A 24,680-nucleotide genomic window follows, 5' to 3' on the forward strand; every position below is an offset into this window, starting at 1 on the left:
AGCGTTTCAATCACTATGTTTCCATGACTCGCATAATCCACATGTTTCAAATACATGTAATTCGAACGATCCACAAGTTGAGTTACTTAGCAATCGAGCGTTTCAATGAACACCTGGCAATGCGGATTTAACACCAGTACTTGACCCATAGGTCAAGTATTAGACTAATTAATGACTCTATAAATAGCTAAGCAGTCTTGTCACGCTTAGCTTAGCAGCGATCGTTCGTAACGTTGGCGCATTGAGACTGCTGAAATCGAAATAAAAACGACTGAAGCGTGAAAATGTTTTTAATGTAATAGCCAACGATAATTTAATGCGCATTAATCGCAAGTACCGTTTCCATGATTCGCAAGCACGATGGATTCGATAAAGTTTTGCGGATCGCAAAATTCGCTTAGCTTGCGAATTTATGCGGATAGCTTGCGGATTTATGCCGTTTCCATGACGCGGATAACTTGCGGATTGGCTCTAATTTGCGAATTATGCGGGTCATGGAAACGCAGTGTATTACACAGATGTACGACAGTGTGAAATCCTTCAGAGTTAAACTACGTTTGTGGATGAAGCAACTTGGTGAGGGCAATTTGGCCAAATTTCTCAACTCTGAATTCCTTAGGCAAAGTTGAGACCAAATGCTTGAAAGAATATGCAGATTTGATGTCTGAGTTACTTCAACAGTTTGATGTGCGTTTTGCAGACTTTAAGTTACTGGAGCCACAATTTCAACATTTTTCGACGCCGTTTGCTGTAGAAATTGACGCTATTGCAGAGGAATTGCAAATGGAGTTGGTGGAACTCCAGTGTGATACTATCTTGAAGCAAAAATATGCAGAAGTAGGGATACCCGAATTCTACACATTTCTTTCACGAGAAAGATTTCCAAGGTTACTCTCTGCTACTGCAAGGATTCTTGCAATGTTTGGCAGTACGTTTGCATGTGAACAATTTCTCTCATCCATGAAAGTTAACAAGTCTGTACTGAGGTCACAGCTCACTAATAAACATTTGCAAGCAACACTGAGATTGGTTTCTTCTCATAAAATCAAGCCTAATATTGATGCCCTTGTTGACGCAAAACGCTGCCAGGTCAGCAGTCAGTACAGAAAGTGACTGAAACCTAAGTTAACCAAATACAGATATGCCAAATACGGTACTTAAATTGACTACATTACATTTGCAATAAATAGATTTTAGAAAGTTTGTAAAGCACTACGTTCTTATTATGTTGTCTTGTTTATTAACTTTTTATAATTTTAAACAATTTCTGGCTATGCGGCCCTCGAGGTACTTTAGAAGTCATCACTTGGCCCTCGGAGCAATTTGAGTTTGAGACCCCTGCCCTATACCTAATTTTTGTGAAAATTCGCTATGGAAGGCTATTGCAATTGTTTTATTTAATCAATTTAAAGTTATAATAAAAAATTAAATAGCCCGAATTTATTAGTTTAAAAAACAAGTGTATTCCAATGATAACCAAGAAGCTTTCAACATTAAACCATAACTGCCACAAACAGCTTTCATTGTTTGTTCACAGGTAAATCAGACACACTGATTCCGATTTTGAATTCAAAATAAAGATTGGTCCACTAACTTTCAAAGTCATTTTTGTTTTTGAAGGCTTTTTTACAGCGTTTCAATATCAGTGTTGCAATCGACGCAACAGGCCCCGCCCATAAATATGTGACGTAACCTAGCTTTTTAGGGACGAAAGTTGGGGATGTTTAGCCCGATTTAGAATCATAGAGACGGGTGTCTTAAACCCATTATTCTCTAAATTCAGCCTTCAAAATAATCTGTCTTTTATGAAATGTAGATAAGCTATTTAACATAGCTTGTAGCTTATTACAGGATGTTTAATAGGCTGAACGCAGAGAAAAATGAACTCAAAAAGCGCGATAACAACGCTAGCTTGTGATAAAATCGCACTTTTTATTCAAGCACATGCTGATTCAGCACTTGAAATTTATGAAAGTTTCATCGACATAGTAGGCAGGCCAAGTTTAAAATCTTACTCAATTTTTAAACTTAATTCAAAAGTTGAGTATAAAGTTTTGCCCGTAGCAGAGTAAAAAAAAGTTTAAATAAAACATTGAAATAAACAACTCAGTTCAAACCTACTAGTATAACTAAAAAAATGTACTATTTTTATATTATATTTGCATACAGAAGTCACCTGTGTAAGATTCTACTAATTATTTCCTACGCTCTCTCCATAAAGCTATAGTAAGAGGGTGTTGATAGTCTTGTGTACTCATAGAATAATAGAGTGCTGTTGTAATACAAAATATTATATCATATTGATATCAGAACAAGATTTTATCAGAATGGGAAGATGTAAAAAAGGGACAAAATCACAAAAAGGAAGAGTAAGATGTAGAAAAGGCAATGACTAAGGAAGGTAATAGAATGGCATATCTGAAATATAACCACTTTTGGACAGCTAAATTTATCAGCACCAATGCTGATAGCGCGTAGCACCGCAGCCATATGGACGGTCAAGGGTAAAAACACCCTTGACTGTCCATATGATACCACGTGCTATCAACATCAACGCTGATAACACGTTGTACCACAGCCATATGGACAGTCAAAGGAGTTATAACCCTTGGCCCATAGAGTAGTAACTCGGTGCCATAGGGAGAGTTGTGTTAGCTATTGGCATAGCCTACCCATAGCATTCTCCTAACAATTCAGTGTACCAACTAGGTGTAACTAAGAATTGCCATTCTATTTGCAGTAAGTGCAGCACTTATGTATACAGCTACACATAAAGCTGTAAACATGAAAATAACTTATCCTCGATTCTGGTAGAATTAGAAATTTAAAACAAATGAAAGCTGGCAGTAGATTGTTCCGTTCCTTGTTAAAAGGAAACAGCTTTGAGTAGAGGCAAACATACTGAGTTAAAGGTATCTTTTATCTGAAATACAAATATCTAGTAAAACACTAAAGAAGGCATGAATACGCATGAGAGACAACCCTCAATTTATTATCTACTTGCATCATTCTAGACAATCAATCTACTCAAAATGTCTGTAATGAACTGGCCATTTGTATTGACAGAATTTTTTTGTCTCAGTTCTATTTTATAAAATATTCATTCTGACCATCTTTTCACATCGGCTTCTCACTTCTGCCAAACTATTTAGCACTTTCTTTTCTTCTTCATCTGATGTGAAATAGTTTTCTATATGGGGACTCTTATATGGTAGTGACGCATATCACTGTTTTAGGGCGTCTTTGTTCAGCAAGGGGCACTGTGCTGATGCTTTATTAGCTATTACACAAAACTATATAAATAGATTTTCCACACAATATCGTGACTGTTTGTTTGGTTTTACAGTGTTTAACAAGGTTGTGTTTTCAGGACTTTATTTCCCTTTCTACTATTATCAGTTGCAGTAAGAATCGCTTTCCAAAACGCGAATGTTTTTTGTCATTAACATGATTGGACACGAGTAACATATTCCTATATGTACTTATTAACACTAGGGCTGATTTCATCGTTAAGGCTGATTTCATCAGTACTAAACATTCGCCATAAATCAATACATTTACATGTAAGTGCTGCCATAAATCAATACATTTAAGTGCCGAATGAATATCGGCATATCACAAGTACAATAGCGTTACGTAGTATGAGTAACACAACACATGGTGCCATACCTGTCGTGTGGTGTGATATAAATTGTACCGGATGCTGTTGCTCTCCGGTTCTATTGTTTTGCAAACATTCACTATGTTCATGACACTTGAAGCTATGATAATATTCACTTTTGCATACAATAGCTAAGACTATGCAATAGGTACGTGTACTCTATAGATGTACTAACAAGATCTACTTATCCCTCACAAAATTCATCCTTTTGTAGACATAAACGGCATGGCGGAACCCTGCTATTTCCTGTTCTGAATAAACAGCTCTCACAATATCCCAGAATGCCTTACATGGTTCGAAAAAATAGTGTTCTGGCGAATGATCCAATCCCGCCGATACATATTAGGGGTAGGTACCTACTTGCGATTACCTTAGCATTGTTTTAGGGAGTGATGGTGTGCATTTAATTATAGCTAGCAGGCAAGAAGTTATAAAGATGCTAATCGGTTAGCCCCTGCATGTCTATTACTATGTTCCTATGACTCCGTTAATCCACAAGTTTACTTCATCCACAAGCTGGAAATAGAGAGAGATGGTGTGCATGTAATTATAACTAGCAGACAAGAAGCTATGAAGATGCTAATTGGTTAGCTTCTGTATGTCTATCAATATGTTTCTATGACTCGGTTATTCCGCAAGTTTCTCGCCTTCTACAAAATGGAGACAGCTAAAATCTGCAAGTTAAGCGAGTTTAGTTATTCACAAATTTTTGTCGAATGCTTCATGCTTGGGAAAGATGGAAGCGGCACCTGGGAATGCTGCACAAGCTATTCCATTTTAAACATTTTCCACACATCAGTCGTGTCTATTTTGAAAGCATGCTGCTAAGCGAGACCTCTGGCGTCGAGTTCTTTTTCTTTTTAACAAAGGTCATGTGTTACCTCGCGACACGCTAGTGTCCATTGAAACGCTTCTCGGACAGCAACTTGTCGTGTGCGCAATTCCGAACTCGTATCATCCCCACATCGGAAACATAAAGACTAAGGTACTTCTCTTTTATTAGTAGCAAATGCCCACCTAACTTGCTATATAACGAGCAGCTATAACTGTGAGCTAGCAGTTCTTGTTCCCCGAGCTACCGATTAAGCCTGGTTCCCATATACGTCGCAAAGCACCGGCGACAGCACCGCAGGCTATTAGCGGTGAAATGGGAACCTATGCGCCGGGTACCGCCGGCGGCATTGTAATAGTTTTGCACTGCTCAAATTTCGCAAAAGACCACAGGCAAACCTTCCCGAAATGCACTGTACGGGTGAAGGTCACCATTATAGAAACGGCGTGGCTAGCGAGCATTTTATTTGGTTACGCGATTATGTTTAGCGATGCAGCTTATATGTGAACATATGCCGCCGAGCCTAACGCCGCAAACGTTTTGCTGCGCAAGTTACCGCCGGAGTATCGCAATCGATATGGGAACCAGGCTTTAGGTAAACTTTACATGATATGAACCACTCTCTGCCTGTTCTACTTGCTAACCCAGTCTTTTGACCGGCAAGGCAATGACGGAGACTTATTCTCACCGTAATTGTGTGAACTGACTCTTTTCACTATAATGAAAAGTTATGAGAAGAATTATACTAGATGATTTTTAATTTTAGGACCAAATATCGAATTTGACCCATTATCAATTTATAATAATGCTGGTATAGAAGTTTTTCATCGGAAAAAAATAACAGAGCATGGAATAGAGTCAAAAAGCACCACACCATCCTGCATCATTGCTTTGGTAAGAGAGTATCAAAAGTGCTTTATCATCCTATTTCATATTGCTGAGTCAGTAAAAGATTATATAATTGACTTAATATTGATGTTACCTGAACATGTGGAAATTACCCAACATGACATATAATGTTTTTTGGATTAGAAGAATCTAGAAGAAATAACTTTATCCTTAAAGAGATTGTCATGCTTTCGTCACGCTTTCATTCACCAGCAGTGTCTAACACCTGATGGGAATCCCAACAACACTAATGGATTGTTACTTACATAACGCTAAGCAACATAATAAATAGGGCAGTCACAATCAGTTGAATCACTATTTATTGAGTGATAGGGAACCTACTGAAAGAAACTAAATGACAGCCCAACATACATGTGTTGTAATTTCATGATGAAATAACTGATGAAATAACTCATGATAAGGAATTGCTAGAACAAAAAACAGTTATTGCTGCTTAGATTGTTCACCTTGTATATAATCTATACAATATTAAACAAACAATTATTATTTAAGCAATAGCGCTCAGAAAAGTAAGGGCACACTTGCTGTTTACTACTTACTTATTGCCGTTAGTGAGCTCAAAACATTGCTACAGGAGATCTCACTCAGCCATTATCAAAAATTGGTTAAATAGCCTTAAAACTTACATCCTTCTGCTAGCTTGTAATGGTTCAACCAATGCCATGCCTAAATCTCAACGGTCAAAAATTGAATCATATACAGTGAAACTCGGATAACTCAAACTTCAAGGGACCGAGCAAAAGTGTTCGAATTATCAGAGCGTTCTAGTTATCAGAGCACTGTCACAAGTCCATGTATTTAATTATTTATTAGTAGATACATGTACATATACAAACTATAATATAAATCAAAAGCACAAATGGCTTGTTTCAAATTAAATGCTTCTAATGTAAAGTTTAAAACGTTTTTATCAAAAAGTATAGAGATTTTCCTATCACTTGAGATTGGTTTGTTGTTTGAGGTGATGTTATTGCCAGGACGTTTTTTAGATTGACATTGGCAAATCTTGATTGTTGTTGAAATGCTCAAAAGAAAAGACATCTTTTTCTTTTGAGCGTTTTACCCACGATCAATTTTGCCGATTTTTCTTGAAGTTTATGCAAAGATTACATTACTTTACCTGGGATTCGTTAAGAGCAACACTCCGAGGCAGTTCAATTAGATGTTTTACGAGGTTTTACGGTACATTGTATATCACTCACGCTTTTTGAATGGATACTTATTGAATGTTCACACGTATTCTGTGTTTAGGTCAAACGATGAATAGTTTTTTTTTAGCTAAGACAACGTATACGTTTAATTACAACAATTTTTAAAACGTTTTAAACATTCAACATTCCGACGTTGATTCAACACGGAATCAACGTCGGAAAACTATTCATCACGGGCTAGCTGGGTCACGCACTCAAAGATTTTCGCCACGCAAATACAAAACAAAAACAACATGCTGTTTTTGTTTTGTATGTGCGTGGCGAAAATCCTTGCGCGCGTGACCCGGCTAGCCCGTGCTATTCACCGTATAGCAGTATAAATCAAATTTCACCAAACCTTTAGAAAAGTCATTGACAAAAATATTTTGCCGATGGTGGTAATAACGACGCTTATGAACTACGAAAAGTTGAGGTTTACCTCTATGGCTTGGAATAAAGTGATTTTCTAAAGCGATAGCAACCGTTTCGGTAGCCGTTGGGCAAAAAATAGTTCGAATTAACAGTGTTGAGTTCGAGTTATATAGAGCCATTTATCATTGCGTGGGAATGGACCAAGTAAATCCATTCGAGTTAACCATGTGTTCGCTATATCCGAGGGCGAGTTATCCATGTTTCACTGTACTATTAGCATGAGAACCTTTCTGTTTTGTTCAAAATATTTTTAGTTAGAAAATATCTTGTACTATTATTTATGACAAGTATTTATATATTTTTCTCTACTAACACCTAATCTACACTCATCATTGTTAGAAAGTGGAAACCAGAACATATTCTAAACACGTAGGTGTATTGTTTTGTTAGTAGGTAGGTAGTAGTTTGTAGTTAGTAGGTAGGTAGTAAGGTAGGCATGCCGGCACCCAGACAAGTTGGCAGTCAAGCAGCACTAGTGCTAATTCGTGTACATATATATTTGGTAGGACCAGTGATGTAGTGCTAACCATTTTTAACCATAACTGTAAAGTTGAGATAGGTAGATGTAGGCGATCAAGAGTCACGACGCGACGCCACCTATTGACATTTCATGGACCTATTGACCTGTTGGAACAGCCTCCAGCTTTTCCAACAGGTGATTGGAACAGCTGGAGGCTTGGGGGTCGCTGTAAGCCCCCAGTGGGGTCCGGAGCGAAGCACCGTTCGCCAAAGCATACAGGGCTTTAAAATCATGTATATGATACATAGAACTATACTAGACTGGGCAATGTCAAGCCACGGTGTCCTACATAAATAGCCACATTCTTCACGACGTAAGTAACGTCAACGCTTTGTTCACTTGCAGCTGGTCAGGCAAGTGAGTCATCATTGTTTACATTGAAAGAATGGCAGAGACAGCTTTGTTGCTACATGTAATTTGACATAACTACTAAAGTACACAAGATATTGGTTTAAACTTTTAGATGCAAAGCTTATACACTATGCATTTCCTACCCTGCAAATTTGTAAACATAAAATTGAATATTTCATATCTAAAGTGCCAGTAAAAATGTATATTGATCTATTAAAAAAATATTGCAAAATTATCAATGTTGCCCTATGCTATGGGCTAACATGTCCGATAGCTAGGTGTACAAATTGATTTCAAAGGCATACACACTGGTACATCATACACTGATCGCAGTTGCCATGAACATAAATGTTGGGTCTTAGGTGTTATGCAAACAGCATCAGAAAAATCGTAGAAAACAAACGACAAATTGTACACTTTCCTAGACATATTGTGACAGGCTACACATGACTAAAGACGACCAGTCGGCTCTAGCTTTGATCTAAGATTACTCTTGTTAGCTGCTACCTTTGTAGCCTCATAGTGAATTCTAATTCTGACATATCTGGATGTGATAGTTTTAATTAACGTTGCGCTGTGACTTGAGCATGGAAATTCCTGATGCAAATTGCTTTGTAAAACCAATAAAAGAGTCTTCGTGACTACCAGCTTGTGTATGTCTGCAGTGATTCCTTGTAAGTTGACACACTGCCATATGATCTGTTCTGAGCCTAGACATATCTTTGTGATGACAGGATGAGGTGTAAACAGACCACCTCCATATTTTACACAAATATCATATGTTAATATTATTATAAAAAGTTTATGTATCAACCGTAAAATAAATTTACCTACATCTCACTGATTTGCTGCAGTATTATTTCAAGCCACTCTGCTATCTGTATATCTGTTCTATACACTAACAATAAGTGAAAGTAGCTAATACCAAAATACATGTACATACCTAAATCATGTACCACAATATGGGCTGTCATGCAGTTTAGCACATGCAGCAAGGCTGCAATGTGTGCCAGATCTCTTGTTTTGTAGAAAATTTGGAGGAATTGGTTGTATTTACCTACCGATGTACCCCACTATGTCCGAGACAGATTTTGACAGATCAATTTCCAGCCGTTTGCTTGATTCCAAATAATCATGGAAGTTATCGTCACTTTCTACATGAATTTTTTTTCGTTTAGATGAGAGAAGTAGGGAGCAGGAGCCATCTGAGCTATCACAATCGAGACAGTTAGCACTCTGCTAGGTGTGATGTCTGTTTTCACTAGTCAAGCTTTCAGTGCAGATTTGAAGCTACAGACATCTGAATTATTGTTGAAACCTCCCTTGGCCCGAATCTTTGAGGGCAGTGTTTCTATATGCTCCTGTCCAAGCTTGTACAGAAGTAGATACTTGGCCTCGCTAAATGTTTGAAAAATTTAATTCCCTATTCCAAGGTACGAGGTACGCTTATGTAGAGGATCGGGAATGATCTCTTCAGATTGCTTGGCGGCTGTTGGCTTTTCATAGCAAAGTAAAGGTTCCAGGACTGGCTCATCTCGGTCTGGTGGAGATGATTTAGATAGTGTTGGTCGGCATAACAGTCAGCTATGCTTTAGTTGAGTCGGTTGTAAATATTTTGGCAGAGAATCAAATACCCTTGGTACAGCAGTAGGCTTTAGTATGGCAGCCATCGTCAGACCAGGAGGTCTGCAGGAGATTACTGCCGAGCGCAGAGTATTTGGAAGGCATCCAGTCCTTACATTTCACGGCGTCTATCCACTTGTTACATATGTCGCGGTGTTTTTCTTCCGATGGAAAGGTGTGGAAACTGAGTTAACTGTCTTTTGCTGGAGTATTAGAACAACCAAATGCACAGCAAAAAATTTTACTCTTGTCCTGCAAAATAATCAGTAAATAATTGCATTCTTATACTCATAATCATATTATGAGTATATTATCATATACTCATAACTCATATATTCATAATCATATTATGAGTATATTATCATATACTCATAATGAATATATGATGATATACTATACTATATATATATATGAGTTATGAGTATATTATCATATACTCATAACTCATATATTCATAATCTTATTATGAGACCATCATAAAGTAAAAATCTTTTCGTTAGGTTTAACTACACTTCTAAATATAGCACAGCCATCACCATACTCATTTACTAGCCTATGTCCACCTGCCATGGTGATGAAAAACTTCATGAAATGGGCAACACTTCGTCTACTTCGCGGTTGGCACCTCTTTGTGCGAAGCAACTTTTCAAATATTAGGGCCAGCAATGAACTATAAGAAAACATTTTGGAAAAAACTATTATTTGTATGCATATCTCGGAAAAATCCGCAAGATCTCTTGCTCTTCATATCTAGGTACCTCTCACAACCACACTTGATAACAATTGGAGTAAAATTTACCTTCGAATCATTTCCAGTGCTGGTAGTTGCTCCACTCTCCATGGCTTCCTACTTGAAACTATGGCCTGGACTAGGCAAAGTGAACAAAGCAACAAAGTGAACATAAACCTATTTTCTGATGCTGTTTGCATAACACCTAAGACCCAACATTTATATTCATGGCAGACTGCAATCAGTGTACGATGTACCAGTGTGTATGCCTTTGAAATCAATTTCTACACCTAGCTATCTGACATGTTAGCCCATAGCACAGGGCAACATTGATAATTTTGCAATATTTTTTGAATAGGTCAATATACATTTTTACTGGCACTTTACAAATGAAATATTCTACTTTACGTTTACAAATTTGCAGGGTAGGAAATGCATAGTGTATAAGCTTTGCATCTAAAATTTTAAACCAATATCTTGTGTACTTTAGTAGTTATGTCAAATTACATGTAGCAAAAAAGCTGTCTCTGTCATTTTTGCAATGTAAACAATGATGACTCGCTTGCCTGACCAGCTGCAAGTGAACAAAGCGTTGACGTTACGTCGTGAAGAATGTGGCTATTTAAGTAGGACACAATGCTGAGCCGTGATGCATTGGATTGCCCAGTCTAGTATAGTTAATAGGTCTATGATATGATATGAGAAATGAGCACATCTGTAGTAATAAATACGTTGAGAAAATAATAAAAATTTGGGAATATAGTGTTGCCAAGAACCCTGAGAAACACAAGAAACTATTAAATTTAGTACAAATTTAGTTTGCTGTAATCTGATCTTAGCCTTTGTTGTAGACAACCAATTAGGATCACAATCTTGTCATGTTACATGAACATTACATCACATTATTGTACTGTACGCTGCTTTTATATTGAATGGCCATTGAATGTCAACTATAATGACAAAAGTGTACTTGAATCAATGAAATAGAGCTATAATATATCTTGAGAATTGGCAAAGTCTAAAATTGTTTAACCCTAACTATAGTTATACTTAAAAACACAAAAATTTTCTAACATAACTTAGTTAGGGAGAGTTAGAGTAAGCACTACATCACTGGGTAGGACGGTGAATGAATCGTTGGCTTTTTCAATGAATGTGTAAATTCGCCCACGGGTAGATGATATAGTATATAGGAATCTTTTATGAATCACAAATTTACAGTGCAGTGTGATTTTATCAAACGGTATATACAAACATGCTCTCCTCTTAAAAGCACTCTCACAGCGTTTTAAATACAGTATGCACTCCTACAATGTGAATGATTTGTTCCAAGGATGCTTACGTTATAGAGATTTTACGTTATAAGAATAGTTAAAAGCATGTAAATTGCCTAATCCGTTACGAGATCTTTTTAAATTCACTCCTTTGGCTAATCACAATAGGAAAAGAGTTGACTTTTTAATTTGTGGGCTGTACCGTAATTGCAGCATTATTAGTTTACATCGACAACTTGTCTCCTATTTATGATCAATTTCTTTGGTTTTATCGACCATGATTGCGGTATTTCTACAAAAAGTCGATGGGGAGCGTACATCTTCGACGTTAATTTACTGCGATTTGCTTATTTTTCTAAACAGCGAAGTGTACTCTTCAAAGTAAAACTAATAACAAATATTTTATACGTTTACAAGAAAACAAAACGGAAAAATATTTTACAAAAAAGCGGTACTACCTGTTCATCGTCTATCTGTATCCAGGGAGTCAAGGTTAGAGTAAAAGAGAACTTTCAACGCTACTCCAACACGTGACATACTGCACCAATCGATCACCTTTGTATTTATGAACAACGCGCAGCTACCTATTCTCTGTTTGGTCGATGCATCTGACGATCTATCACGATAAATTAGAAACACTATACGTACTGAATTTTTTCTTTCCGACAAGATAGATCAACGTTCAAATAAAATTTGAGAACTTACCTGACATGATACTTTATGCTATATGGAATTTTTTACGTAGTAGGTAGCAAAAACTTCATATATTTTTTACGTTATCTGGAGTTTACGTTATAGCCTATAGGAGGTTTACGTTACAGGAGCGTCTACTGTGTATTCTTTCCAAACTGATTCAGCAAGTGCTGAATGAGTATGAATTGATATCAACATATAATCTTTTCCTTTCATTATTGCTGTTTGTTGTACATAATAACACCCAGTACATTACAGCTACTATTGCAGTTATCCTATTGCACTGCAGTGCCATTTGACTGCTAATATTGCATTTCTCAACCATCAGTACCCTTTCTCTTTTCCAATATCACTTTGGTCGTGGGCTGTATGACGGAAATTTCTAGTAATATAATAACAGTTGAGAATCACTTGCTTGTGTTCACCTAAGCTGCAAAACAAATACCATAGCTATGAATCACGGTGTACCGCGTGATTGCCTACTGAAAGAAACTAAATGAACACACACACACCGGCGTATGTTGTTATTTGATAAAACAACACATGTTGAGGAATTTGCTAAAACAAAAAACAGTTATTGCTGCTTAGATTGTTCAGCTTGTATATAATCTGTACAATATTGATTGACAAGCGCTGACGAAAAGTAAGGGCATGCTTGCTGTTGACTACTCACTCATTGCCATTAGTGAGCTTAAGGCATTATTACAGGAGATCTCACTCAGCTATTTATCAATTGTTAATTGTTGGTTAAATGGCCTCAAGACTTACACCCTTCAGCTGGCTTGTATTGCTTCAACCGATACTATGCCTAAATCTTAAGGACCGGAATTGAATCATATATTTTTAGTATAAGAACCTTACCTTGCCAATAAAGTAATATTTTATTTAGTAGTATTTTGTTTAAAATATTTTTAGTTAGAAAATATCCAGTGTTATGATATTTGACAAGTACTTACATTAATTTTTACTAACACTTAATCTACACTCACTAGTGCTAAAAGGTGAAAACCAGAACATATTCTCAATAAATACACATGTTTTTGTTAGTAAAGTATGGTAGAGGTCGAGTGAATCACTGGTTTTTCCATGTAGAAATTTGTCCACGCATAAATTAATTTACCCACGAATATAGGAATGTTTTGTGAATCACAAATATATAGAGCAGCGTGATTTCACCAAATAGTATATACAAACACTTGGTCCCAGTGCAATACAAGTTACTTTGTGGATTTTCTTTAAATAGCTGGACCGGTTTACACTAGTTGAACCTAGTACATGTAAATCAGTTACAACCGGATCAAACGAACTGGCTTGTTATCTCCTCTCTCCCAAACACTCTCATAACATTCTAAATATATTTCACCTTTAGCATCGCTACAGATCTTACGAATAGCTTGTACTTATGATCGGTGTACTGAATGAGTTGAGAGAATTGCCTGATCAGTGCAGCCATTCCGCCTCCTACCTTACATTATAAAAATCTTTTATTGAACTGATTATACCGAATCTATTGTGATCATCATTGAACGAATTTTCTATTATCAAACTATGTATATAATCGCTCACCTAAGGGATACCAGTAGTTGTTAATTTATCCAAATGAAACGTTGCTTAAGGCTAGTTTACACTATAACGCCGCTGTCCTTTCGGTGTTCATCGTCAACTACGTACACTGTGAACCAATGGCAGGAACAGGGATAAGTTGAGAATTTTTGCAACTGTCAAACTTTTCTGATATTTTGATGACAGCCTGTACAGTGTGCACCATTTCAGAGATGATTATTTAGTGTCACAGATATTTATATTTACTATTTATATAAATATATTATATTTACAAATAAATATAAATATTATTTATAAATTTCCATTCGTGGTAATCGCTGCGGAACTAAAATTTGATTCGAGAACGTGAAAAGAAAGGAGTTCCTTCGGGAAAAATTAAAAAGAAAATTAAAAACAGAAGCAAACAATGAGTGTTTACGATATGGATTATGATATATTTATGATATTTATAAACATTGTTCTCACCAAAGTATTGTGGCAACAACGCCGAGATATGGTGATATTTAGATGCTAGCTGCGAGAGAACCCATTTCTCCGAACACAAACCTAATCATTAGATGCCAGTAAAATCTAACCCTATAAGGTTTACAGATGTAATTCATTCCTCACAGCTAAAGTTACACTACAACAGAAAGTGTTGAGTAATAGTCAAGCTGATTTGGCATTCCTGTAGCAAGATCCAGGCTGTCCTTTGATGTCTGCCTACTTTAGGAAGCTAGCTATGTTTCAGCAATTTTGAAGAATGTTTTAAGTGATTGGGTCTGTATCAAGTCCACTCGCAGATACGATGAAATACTAAATGGTTCAAAGGCTTACTTGAATAATAATGGAATAATGTAAAACCCTCCGAAAAGATATTTCCAATAATTACAAAATCAGAGCTTGGGCTCGCTAAAAATGAACCTTAGCAAGCTGCCATCTAAAAATCACAAATTTTTCATTCTTGGGGCTATTTAAAGGTTGACTTGCAACAAAATTCACATTACAGTTATTTGGTATCAAAAAATTCACCATGTTTTACTCTGCTGTGTTGTAGGTGCAAAATATGTGGAAATGTGATTACAAGCTCTTAAAAGCCCAAAAACGAAAAGCCGCCGTTGATTGGAATCAGTTTATTTCTCTGACGTTGTCATTACAATTGGTTATTGTTTTGTCACGTGATGTTCTCACGTGAATTGAAAGGCCAATAAAAGGCTCAATATAAAACTTCTCGTAGCACTAGTTTATGACAAACACTTCGGGTTTTACCGAAGACCCTGAATCAAATATAGATGCTCGCCACTTTACAGTTTTGTTTCGGCCTAGTCTAATCGGCAAGTCGTAATCTGATCATGTGACTCAATACTTCGCAAATAATTTTTGCAGCACTTTTCGATTATCACAGGTGATCAACAGGTTCGTCATGATTATCAGACAATGATATGTACTCCTTCGAGGTAAGGCTAAAAAATTAAATGAATTTTTACGGCAAGTTATAAGATATCAGTGCTAAAAGTGACAGCATTTACAATGACGATAAAACAGACGCGTAAGAACAATAGACATGGTTTTATTGAATGCGTGGAGTATATTTGTGAAAATATTTCAATGAATGAGGTTGCGTGAAAGTGTAAACAGAAACCATCTCCCACAGCTACGTCACATTTGAGCCGTTTTGGAACGAGATTCTAATCTACTGCGGTTTTGTGATGGCGGCGATTAGCTGTTCGTTTTTGAGCTTTCAGGAGCTTGTAATCACATTTCCACATATTTTGCACTTACAACACAACAGAGTAAGACATGGTGAATCTTTTGATACCAAATAACTGTAACGTGAATTTTGTTGCAAGTCAACCTTTAAAAACTGCCAATTAATGCCATGCTATAGGCAGCTGTGATTTGGATCATTACCAAATTGATAGGTTCAATATTGACTTTGTATGGTTTTGTTTGGCAGCGAGAGATCAGAAAGCTTGCTGACAGACAGCTTACTGTTGCCCAGTCGTTCCTCGAGACAGTTCTATTTGACAGCAAGAAGCATAGAGAAATCCGTGAGTCTTATTTAATGTTCAGAAACACAGTCTAAAATATGTGTGTTTTGACATCAATGTCCTCAAGTTATTACAACATGGTATAATCATGTTGTATTCCGGACTCAAAACCTCAACAACATATGCACAGATGGTCAGCAATTTCTCGGTCAATTTTGACATAGCGCCATTATATATTTTAGTGCTGCCAATAAACAGTATGAGAAATCCGTTGCTATAGTAACAGATATTAACATAGCCCGTCAAAACTATAGATCTGAGGTATCATGCCATAAAGAATAAAATAATATCCCCAGAGCCTTGGCACCCAAACATTTTCTTTGGTAATGAACAGGCAGTTAGGGGATGTTGTTCTGTTTATCATCTTTTAAGCCTCATCAAAATATCATCCTTTTTCCAGGTTTTTAGTTAACAAAAGTCAACTTATGTAAAAACCATGTTAGAGAGTTAAAGCAATTTTTGATATAATTTGCAGTTAATCGTATATTTTCAAGGCACAAAAACACTAAACAAAACACTAACATAAATAAAATATATTATTTAATTTAGATTACAAAAACAAAACTGTCATGAAACTACTGTTGGAAATAGGAAATTGCTTATTCTCTTTGCACATACCCTGTCCAGCTCACTCATACAACACATTCATGTATTCTGTTCTCTCTATCCAATTAACAGAAGTTCTTGTGCCTATATAGTCAAACCTCTGCTTCTGTCTTCTGATCGATCACATCTATCTACAAATTTTGTAACATATGATGTAAAATCTGACAAATCTTTTTATTCTAAACCAAAAGTCATTTTTAGCATATGATGTTTGAAGTTTCTCCAAACATCATAAATTAATAAATGAAAGAGAAATTTGTAAAAAGTAAACATCAAAATACCTAGAATTAATGAAAAATGTATTAGTCAAGTTAGTTTCAATGCTATTTAATTAAAGTAAAACCACAAATTACCATCTGTATCTCTGGACCTACGCATCACGAAGCGTACACTTTCATTTGTGTGGCTCCAATGAAAAAAACCTGTTTTTTTGTATATGACTTCATTAGTTTAGTTTTTTTACATAATTTAGTGTTGTAAATTTATTTTTAACATATTTTTATAAGACGCATTTCAATGCTATTTTTAATTACCTGCATTATTTATTAAGGAGCTATCATAGTTGGACAACAAATTAAGGGTGTATTTTTATATGAATATTAGCACTAACATACCAAGGTTTTAACTTATGAGACAGATCTGGGAACAAAAGATTTTATATGTGAAGGCTTGAAAGTATTTTCGGGCTTTTTCATACCTTTATCTGCACGGTTCACTAACTCTGTGTTAGGTGTTAGTCTTTACTATTAAGTTCACTCTACTTATTAACGGATAGCAAGAACTAGGCTAGCCATCCTTAACTCAATACTGAGCTTCAAGTGGTTTGATTTTAGTTCTCTAATCATCTTCTTGCCCTTTACAGTCAGTGTGTTCAAGACAAGTCACGTAAAGCCATGGCCAAGGGACAGCTTGCCAGATCTAGAAACCAGTCACAGGCACTCAACTGGCGGCAGAAACACTACAGAGAGATTTTCAGGTCTCCCTTTTGATATCTATAATGTCCTAGAGACGCTCAGGGGCCCGGCAAAGAAACAGGAAACTAACTTGTCAAAAATGAGCAGTCAGCTGAACCCTCTGTAGTTTGGATATCAACTTTTACATTTCAGGGCACCAATTTACCTATTATTGCTATTATTATTTGCTCAGGCAGACACAAATAAATTATCTATCAAACCAATTATATAGTCTATGGTGGATGATAGTAGAATGACATGAGGGGAAGAGGGTTTGTGAAAAACATCTGGCAGGCAGAGGACAGATTGGTCAAACAGATGTGCTAGTGTACTCCAAAGCTGAAGATGTGTGAGATTATTATAGTTGTGCTTTTTAAGGATGCTACAAAAATATAGTGAGCACCAAATTGGTAATCGAGTTGATTAATTTAACTGTATGTGGAAAGCTCTCACTTCTTCGCACTCAAGTTTGGTTCAGCGAATGCCACAAGTCAAGCTCTTAAGGCAGAGCTCAACTGAAAAACAAGTGAACTACAGTTTGCTAGTTTAATTTCTGTAAAGTAAATAAAAGTTGATTTGGTGTTCAAATAAATCAACAGGTTCAGTAAACTTTGCAAAACAATAATGACAAACCACGAATACTAGTGTAATGCATGTAACACCGGTACAACAATATGAGTAAAATGCTGCTGAATTGTTTAGATTATAATGGACATACCATTTTGATCCCCATTTACAACAGAATATTTATGACTGCAAAAAAACTGCACGTGTTTATAGTGGCTGTTCAAATGTGTGATATGATGCATCAATGCCATGTCGACTCAGTCAATTCAAACCAGGCAACTCAGTTCGTAATTGTCAGCTTGCCTCGATACAACTCATCTTATGAGGTAAACTCGGGCCAGTCAGTTCAACTCCCCATCCAAGTAGAATTAGTGCTATAGAACACAACCATATCTAACCATACAATAATTTTTATGTACCTCTAACAGTCTTCTTTAATTTCCACACAGATTGAAAGACAAATGTAGACGATAATACAGACAGGAAGTAACATGGGTGCTCTTCTATCAACTTTTGTCAATGAATTGCGATCAATGTTTAAGTTGGCATAACTTTTGTAAACTTGAAGCAAAGCTTGTGCTCAATTAGATTAGCAGCCTGCAATAATAATATACAATATAGCTTAACCCCATCGATGACTACAATTCAGACTCAAGTTAGCTAGAGACCATTTTTATACTCGTACTCTTGCAAATGAGGGAAAATAGTGATTGTCAACAAACATGTGAGCATTTGTCAGCTTCAAACAACTAGTTGTTTGTTGTTTGTAACTTTTAATAACATTTTTACATTATATTAATGGAGTCAAATAAAATCGTTTACAATCGGGAAGGCAAACAGGATTAGAGTAAATTCACTTAGTTGGAGTATCTGGCAGGATTATTTGATTGAAGCGATCAGCCCAGCGTGAAGACATTACGTATAAGCTAAGCGTCAAATTCGTTACAAGCAAATTTGATTAAAATGAAATCACTTGTTTGTGTCAAATGACATCTAATAAATCAAATCAATCCCTGATTTGATTAGTCAAAACAAATCAGGGATTGATTTGTAAGTCAAGTCAAATTCCAAAGCACTCAAAAATGATTTTGAAATATTTGATAAATTATTAGGTACAGAAAAATCTAAGAAAAAAAGCGGATGTACAACAAAAGATGGTATGTTACCATAAGTGTCTACAAAATTATATAAAAAGAATTTCCACAAGATTCCTTACACTTGAAGCCATGATAATATTTACTTTCACGTACAATAGCTAAGACTATGCAATAGGTATGTGTACTTGATAGATGTAGTAACAAGACCTACTATACCCTACAGTTGTATCCTCACAAAATGTATCCTGTTGTAGACATAAACAGCATGGCGGAGCCCTGCTATTTTCTGTTCTGAATAAACAACTCTCACAATATCCCAGAATGCCTTACATGGTTCGAAAAAACAGTGTTCTGGCGAATGATCCAATCCTGTCGACACATATTAGGGGTAGGTGCCTACTTGCGATTACCTTAGCATTGTTTTAGGGAGTGATGGTGTGCATTTAATTATAGCTAGCAGACAAGAAGCTATGAAGATGCTAATTGGTTAGCCTCTGCATGTCTATTACTATGTCTCTATGACTCAGTTAATCCACAAGTTTACTTCATTCACAAGTTGGAAATAGGGAGAGATGGTGTGCATGTTATTATAGCTAGCAGACAAGAAGCTATGAAGATGCTAATTGGTTAGCCTCTGCATGTCTATTACTATGTTTCTATGACTCAGTTAATCCACAAGTTTACTTCATTCACAAGTTGGAAATAGGGAGAGATGGTGTGCATGTTATTATAGCTAGCAGACAAGAAGTTATGAAGATGCTAATTGGTTAGCCTCTGTATGTCTATTACTATATTTTCCTGACATGGTTACTCCACAAGTTTGCTTCATCCACAAGTTGGAAATGGCAGAAACCAGCAAATTTTTATCGTTTTTCACAAAGGACATGTGTCCATTGCAACGCTTCTCGGACAGTAACCCGATGTGTGCACAATTTTGAATACGTATCATTCTCACAATGAAAACATAGAGATTAAGGCATTTCTTATTTGGCGAGTAACAAATGCCCACTTAACTTGCTATATAAACAGCAACTACAACTGTGAGCTAGCAATTCTTGTTCCCAGAACTACCGATTAGGTAGAATTCACATGGTATGATCCACTCTCTGCCTGTTCTAAATTCTAACCCGGTCTTGTGACTGGCAAGGCAATGACATAGACTTATTCCCACCGTAAATGTATAAACTGGCTCATTTTATTCCAATGAAAAGTTATGAGGAGAATTATACCAGATGAGTTTTAATTTTAGGACCAAATATCGAATTTGACCCATTATCAGTTTATAATAACGCTGGTATAGGAGTTTTTCATCGGAAAAAAAATAACAGAGCATGGGATAGAGTCAAACAGCACCACACCCATCCTGCATCATTGCTTTGATAAGAGAGTATCAAAAGTGCTTTATCATCTTATTTCATATTGCTGAGTCAGCAACAGATTATATAATTGACTTAATATTGATGTTACCTGAATATGTGGAAATTACCCAACATTACATGCCTTTTGGATTAGAAGAAATAATTTAGAAGAAAGGAAAGATTGTCATGCTTTCGTGAGCATTAAGTTCACCAATTTACGCTTGAAAGGAACCCCAACACCTGTTATCTGTTGTCACTTACGCAAGCAATAACAAATAGATAACAATCCATTGATCACTCTTTATCACACGATGATAACCTGCTGACAAAAACTACATTCAAATTCAACAAATATTTCAATTTTATATGAAAGTTGAAAGTTCTGCTAATTAAAAACTTTAAATGATGTACAATTAAGTCCATGTAGCTGAGTAGCTCTATTATAGGTAAGTCTATGCGGCTGTGTTGGTATACGGTTACGCCCCACAGAGTACAATTTTAGATAGTTCTGTGGACAACCGTGGACAACTATGATTAGACCAGTTAGTGTTTGCAATTTGAACATACATCTCTGTGCAAATGCAAGGAAAACGCAGTTACTAGCCTACCTGCTATTTAGCTTTAGAGAGAGTCATAATAACAACAAATCACTTGTTTTCTCCTAAGCGTCATAGCAAATACTGTAGCTAGGAATGACGTTGTATCGCGTGATGGCTACTAGAAGAAACTATGCAGGCCAAACATACATGTTTGTATCACAGTGTACTGCAGGATGACCTACTGAAAGAAACTAAACAAAAGCCCAACGAACGTGGAATTATGTTGTAATTTCATGATGAAATGACTGATGACTCATATAATAGAATTCGCTAAAACAAAAAACAGTTATTGCTGTTTAAATTGTTCAGCTTAAGAATCTATACAATATTGATTGACAAGTGCTGATAAAAAAGGGCATGTTTGTTGTTGATAACTTACTCATTGCCATTGGTAAGTTCAAAGCACTGCTACAGGAGATCTCACTCGGCCATTTGTCAATTGTTGATTGTTATTTAAATACCTCAGAACTTACACCCTTCAGCTGGCTTGTATTGCTTCAACCAACACTCTGCCTAAATCTTAAGGACTGGAGTTGAAGCATATATTTTTAGCATAAGAACCTTACTTTGCCAATAAAGCAATATATATACTGTTTCGTTTAAAATATTTTTCGTTGGAAAATATCCAGTGTTATTATATATGACAAGTACTTATATTAATTTTTACTAGCTCTTATTCTACACTCACTAGTGTTAATAGGTGGAAACCAGAACATATTCTCAATGAATATATGTTTTTGTTAGTAAAATAATGGTAGCAGTCGAGTGAATCACTGGTTTTTCCATGAATGTAGAAATTCAACCACGGATAAATTAATTTACCCAGATTAATTTACCCATAGATATAGGAATGTTTTATGAATCACAAATATTAAGTGCAGTGTGATTTTGCCAAATGGTATATACAAACACTTGGTCTCAGTACAATACAAGTTATTTTGTAGATTTTCTTTAAATAGCTGAAACGGTTTACACTAGTCGAACCTAGTAGATCAGTTACAACCACATCACAGAAACTGGATTGTTATCACCTCTCTCACAAACACTCTCACAACATTCTAAATATATTTCACCTTTAGCATCGCTACAGATCCTATGAATAGCTTGTACTTATGATCAGTGTACTGAATGAGTTGAGAGAATTGCCTGATCAGTGCAGCCATTCAACCTCTCCCATACATTATAAAAAAAAAGATTTATTAAACTGATTAACCAAATCCACTGATTATTATTTATCTATTATGATCATCATTGACTGAATTTGATATGTATATAATCGCTCACCTAAGGGAGACCAGTAGTTGATAATTTATCAAGTTAAACATTGCTCAAGGTTGGTTCACACAATAACGCCGCTGTCCTTTCGCATTCATCGTCAACTACGTACACTGAACTAATGGCATCAACAAAGAGACAGAGATACATTGGGAAAGTTTGTAGCTGTCAAACTTTTCTGATAGTTCATCAACAGCCTGTACAGTGTGCACCATTTCAGGGATGATTATTCGCTGTCACAGATAGCTTTATTTATATATTTTCGTTTGTAATAATCGCTGCAGGACTAGAATTTAATTCGAGAACACGAAAAGTAGTTCCTTCCGGAAAAATTAAAACCTGAGATGGTATGTTACCATAGGTTTCTTCTGTTCCTTTCACAAGTTAATTGAAAAATGGTGTTCTATATTGTATCTTATATATATATATTGTATATATTGTTCTATATTGTATCTTATATATATATTGTATATTGTTCTATATTGTATCTTATATATATATTGTATATTGTTCTATATTGTATCTTATATATATATTGTATATTGTTCTATATTGTATCTTATATATATATATTGTATATTGTTCTATATTGTATCTTATATATATATAGTGTATATTGTTCTATATTGTATCTTATATATATATTGTATATTGTATCTTATATATATTGTATATTGTTCTATATTGTATCTTATATATATATTGTATATTGTTCTATATTGTATCTTATATATATATTGTATATTGTTCTATATTGTATCTTATATATATATTGTATATTGTTCTATATTGTATCTTATATATATATATATTGTTCTATATTGTATCTTATATATATATAGTATACTGTTCTATATTGTACTGCATATAACTAATAGTAATAAGTAAATGACCAATGAAGTACTTCTTTCCTTGCATTGTAAATTGTATCCGTAGATGTGTTGGGTACAATTCACATATTATGAGGCAAAAACAACGGGAAGCAAAACAGTACATCTAAAAAAATTATTGCTATTGGCAAAGATGAAAGATTTCAAACTTTCATATTAATTACCTATTGGCAATCTTAGCGTGCTAGTGCGCGTTTTTTTATGTAATATATTTACCCAATAAAGAGTTTTCTTCAAGTATTTTATCGGTTATAAGAACAAACAGACACTGGCAGTATCCCTTCAGACTATACTATCTACTAGACTATACTATCTCTTATGCATCTACAGCTTTGTATGCTGATAAAAAGCCAGATGCGAAACAATCAAGAAGGTATAATCCATAGATATAGTAAACCCTAGATATGTGAATAATCAAAACAAGTGAGGCCTATAATTAGCATGACGCAACGTCATGGTGATGTGCAAAGCGAATCAGCTGATCTATTAACTCCTATTGACTTAGCACTAAAAACTGCTCAATTTTTCCATAGTTTGTGCATCTGAGACTGCATATTTTATTGAAAATATGTAAAACTTATATAATAACTTTGGATGAGAAAGGCAAGAATCTTACACACATGGTAATGAATAATACCAATGATTTAGAAGCTTCTATATCATTGATAATACAAAGAGTGACCAAATAGAAATTAAACTAATAACAAACTAATGAATCAAATGAGATTTAGAAGCCGTTAAGCTGGACCACTGTATTAAACACCCATTAGACATGACTGAAAATAACTAGACGAGATAGTTTTTGTCTAAGGTTGGTTGGACTAGATTCCTGCTTTGAAGCGGCATAGTGTATTCTGATTTTAATATAGCGATTTACTATAGCTTTGAGGAGACTGTTGGCATGCACTGTGCATGTAAAACCTTGATTGAGGTTATGTAATAAGTAGAGTTGCACAATGAACGCGTTAATTAAACGATTAACGCAATCAATACAAATACACGATTAACTGAGCTGAGCCAATTATTCTTCAAATAAAATGCAGCCGAGGTGGTTTATGACAAGCAACACTTCTTTACCAATTAAATACAACCACAATTATTTTGCACTCAACTATGAAAACACTAAGTGAGTCACTAACGTAAAACTTGTTTATACAATGAAAAAAGTGCCGAGCGATCAAGTTGCAAGCGGCCATGTTGATAGTTGTTTGAACATGTTTCTAAGTAATAGCTACAGCAGCGATTTCAGTATTATTTAATATCTTACAATTTATTTTTTGTTTATATTTAAACACTTTTTTAGGTAAATTATACATACATTTTAATTTTTCAAAAAAATCACAATCATATTTAGCTTTAGAATAACAGTAAAATAAGATTGACACGTTATTGGAACATGAAAGCAGAAAAATGTCCTCCGTACTAGGTAGCACATTTACAGATGTTGTTGGAAGCATAAACAATAAAGTGAAGTGCATTATATGCCAGAAAGAATTTACCCATCATCATTAAGATGTCATTTAACTA

At 35.4% G+C, this 24,680-nt stretch overlaps 1 protein-coding gene across 1 annotated transcript in view; it reads left to right on the top strand.

Moving 5' to 3' along the window:
- Nucleotides 1-17,585, top strand: part of LOC137387803 (uncharacterized) — a 38,724-nt gene extending 21,139 nt beyond the window's left edge. Inside the window, exons 8-10 of the mRNA XM_068074311.1 lie at nucleotides 3,876-4,009; nucleotides 15,715-15,808; nucleotides 17,277-17,585. Coding sequence (XP_067930412.1) covers nucleotides 3,876-4,009; nucleotides 15,715-15,737 — 157 coding nt within the window. The 3' untranslated portion in view covers nucleotides 15,738-15,808; nucleotides 17,277-17,585. The remainder of the gene's footprint in view (nucleotides 1-3,875; nucleotides 4,010-15,714; nucleotides 15,809-17,276) is intronic.
- Nucleotides 17,586-24,680: the final 7,095 nt, after the last annotated feature.

Source organism: Watersipora subatra, chromosome 2 (genome assembly GCF_963576615.1).
Source record: "Watersipora subatra chromosome 2, tzWatSuba1.1, whole genome shotgun sequence".
NCBI lineage: Eukaryota > Metazoa > Bryozoa > Gymnolaemata > Cheilostomatida > Watersiporidae > Watersipora > Watersipora subatra.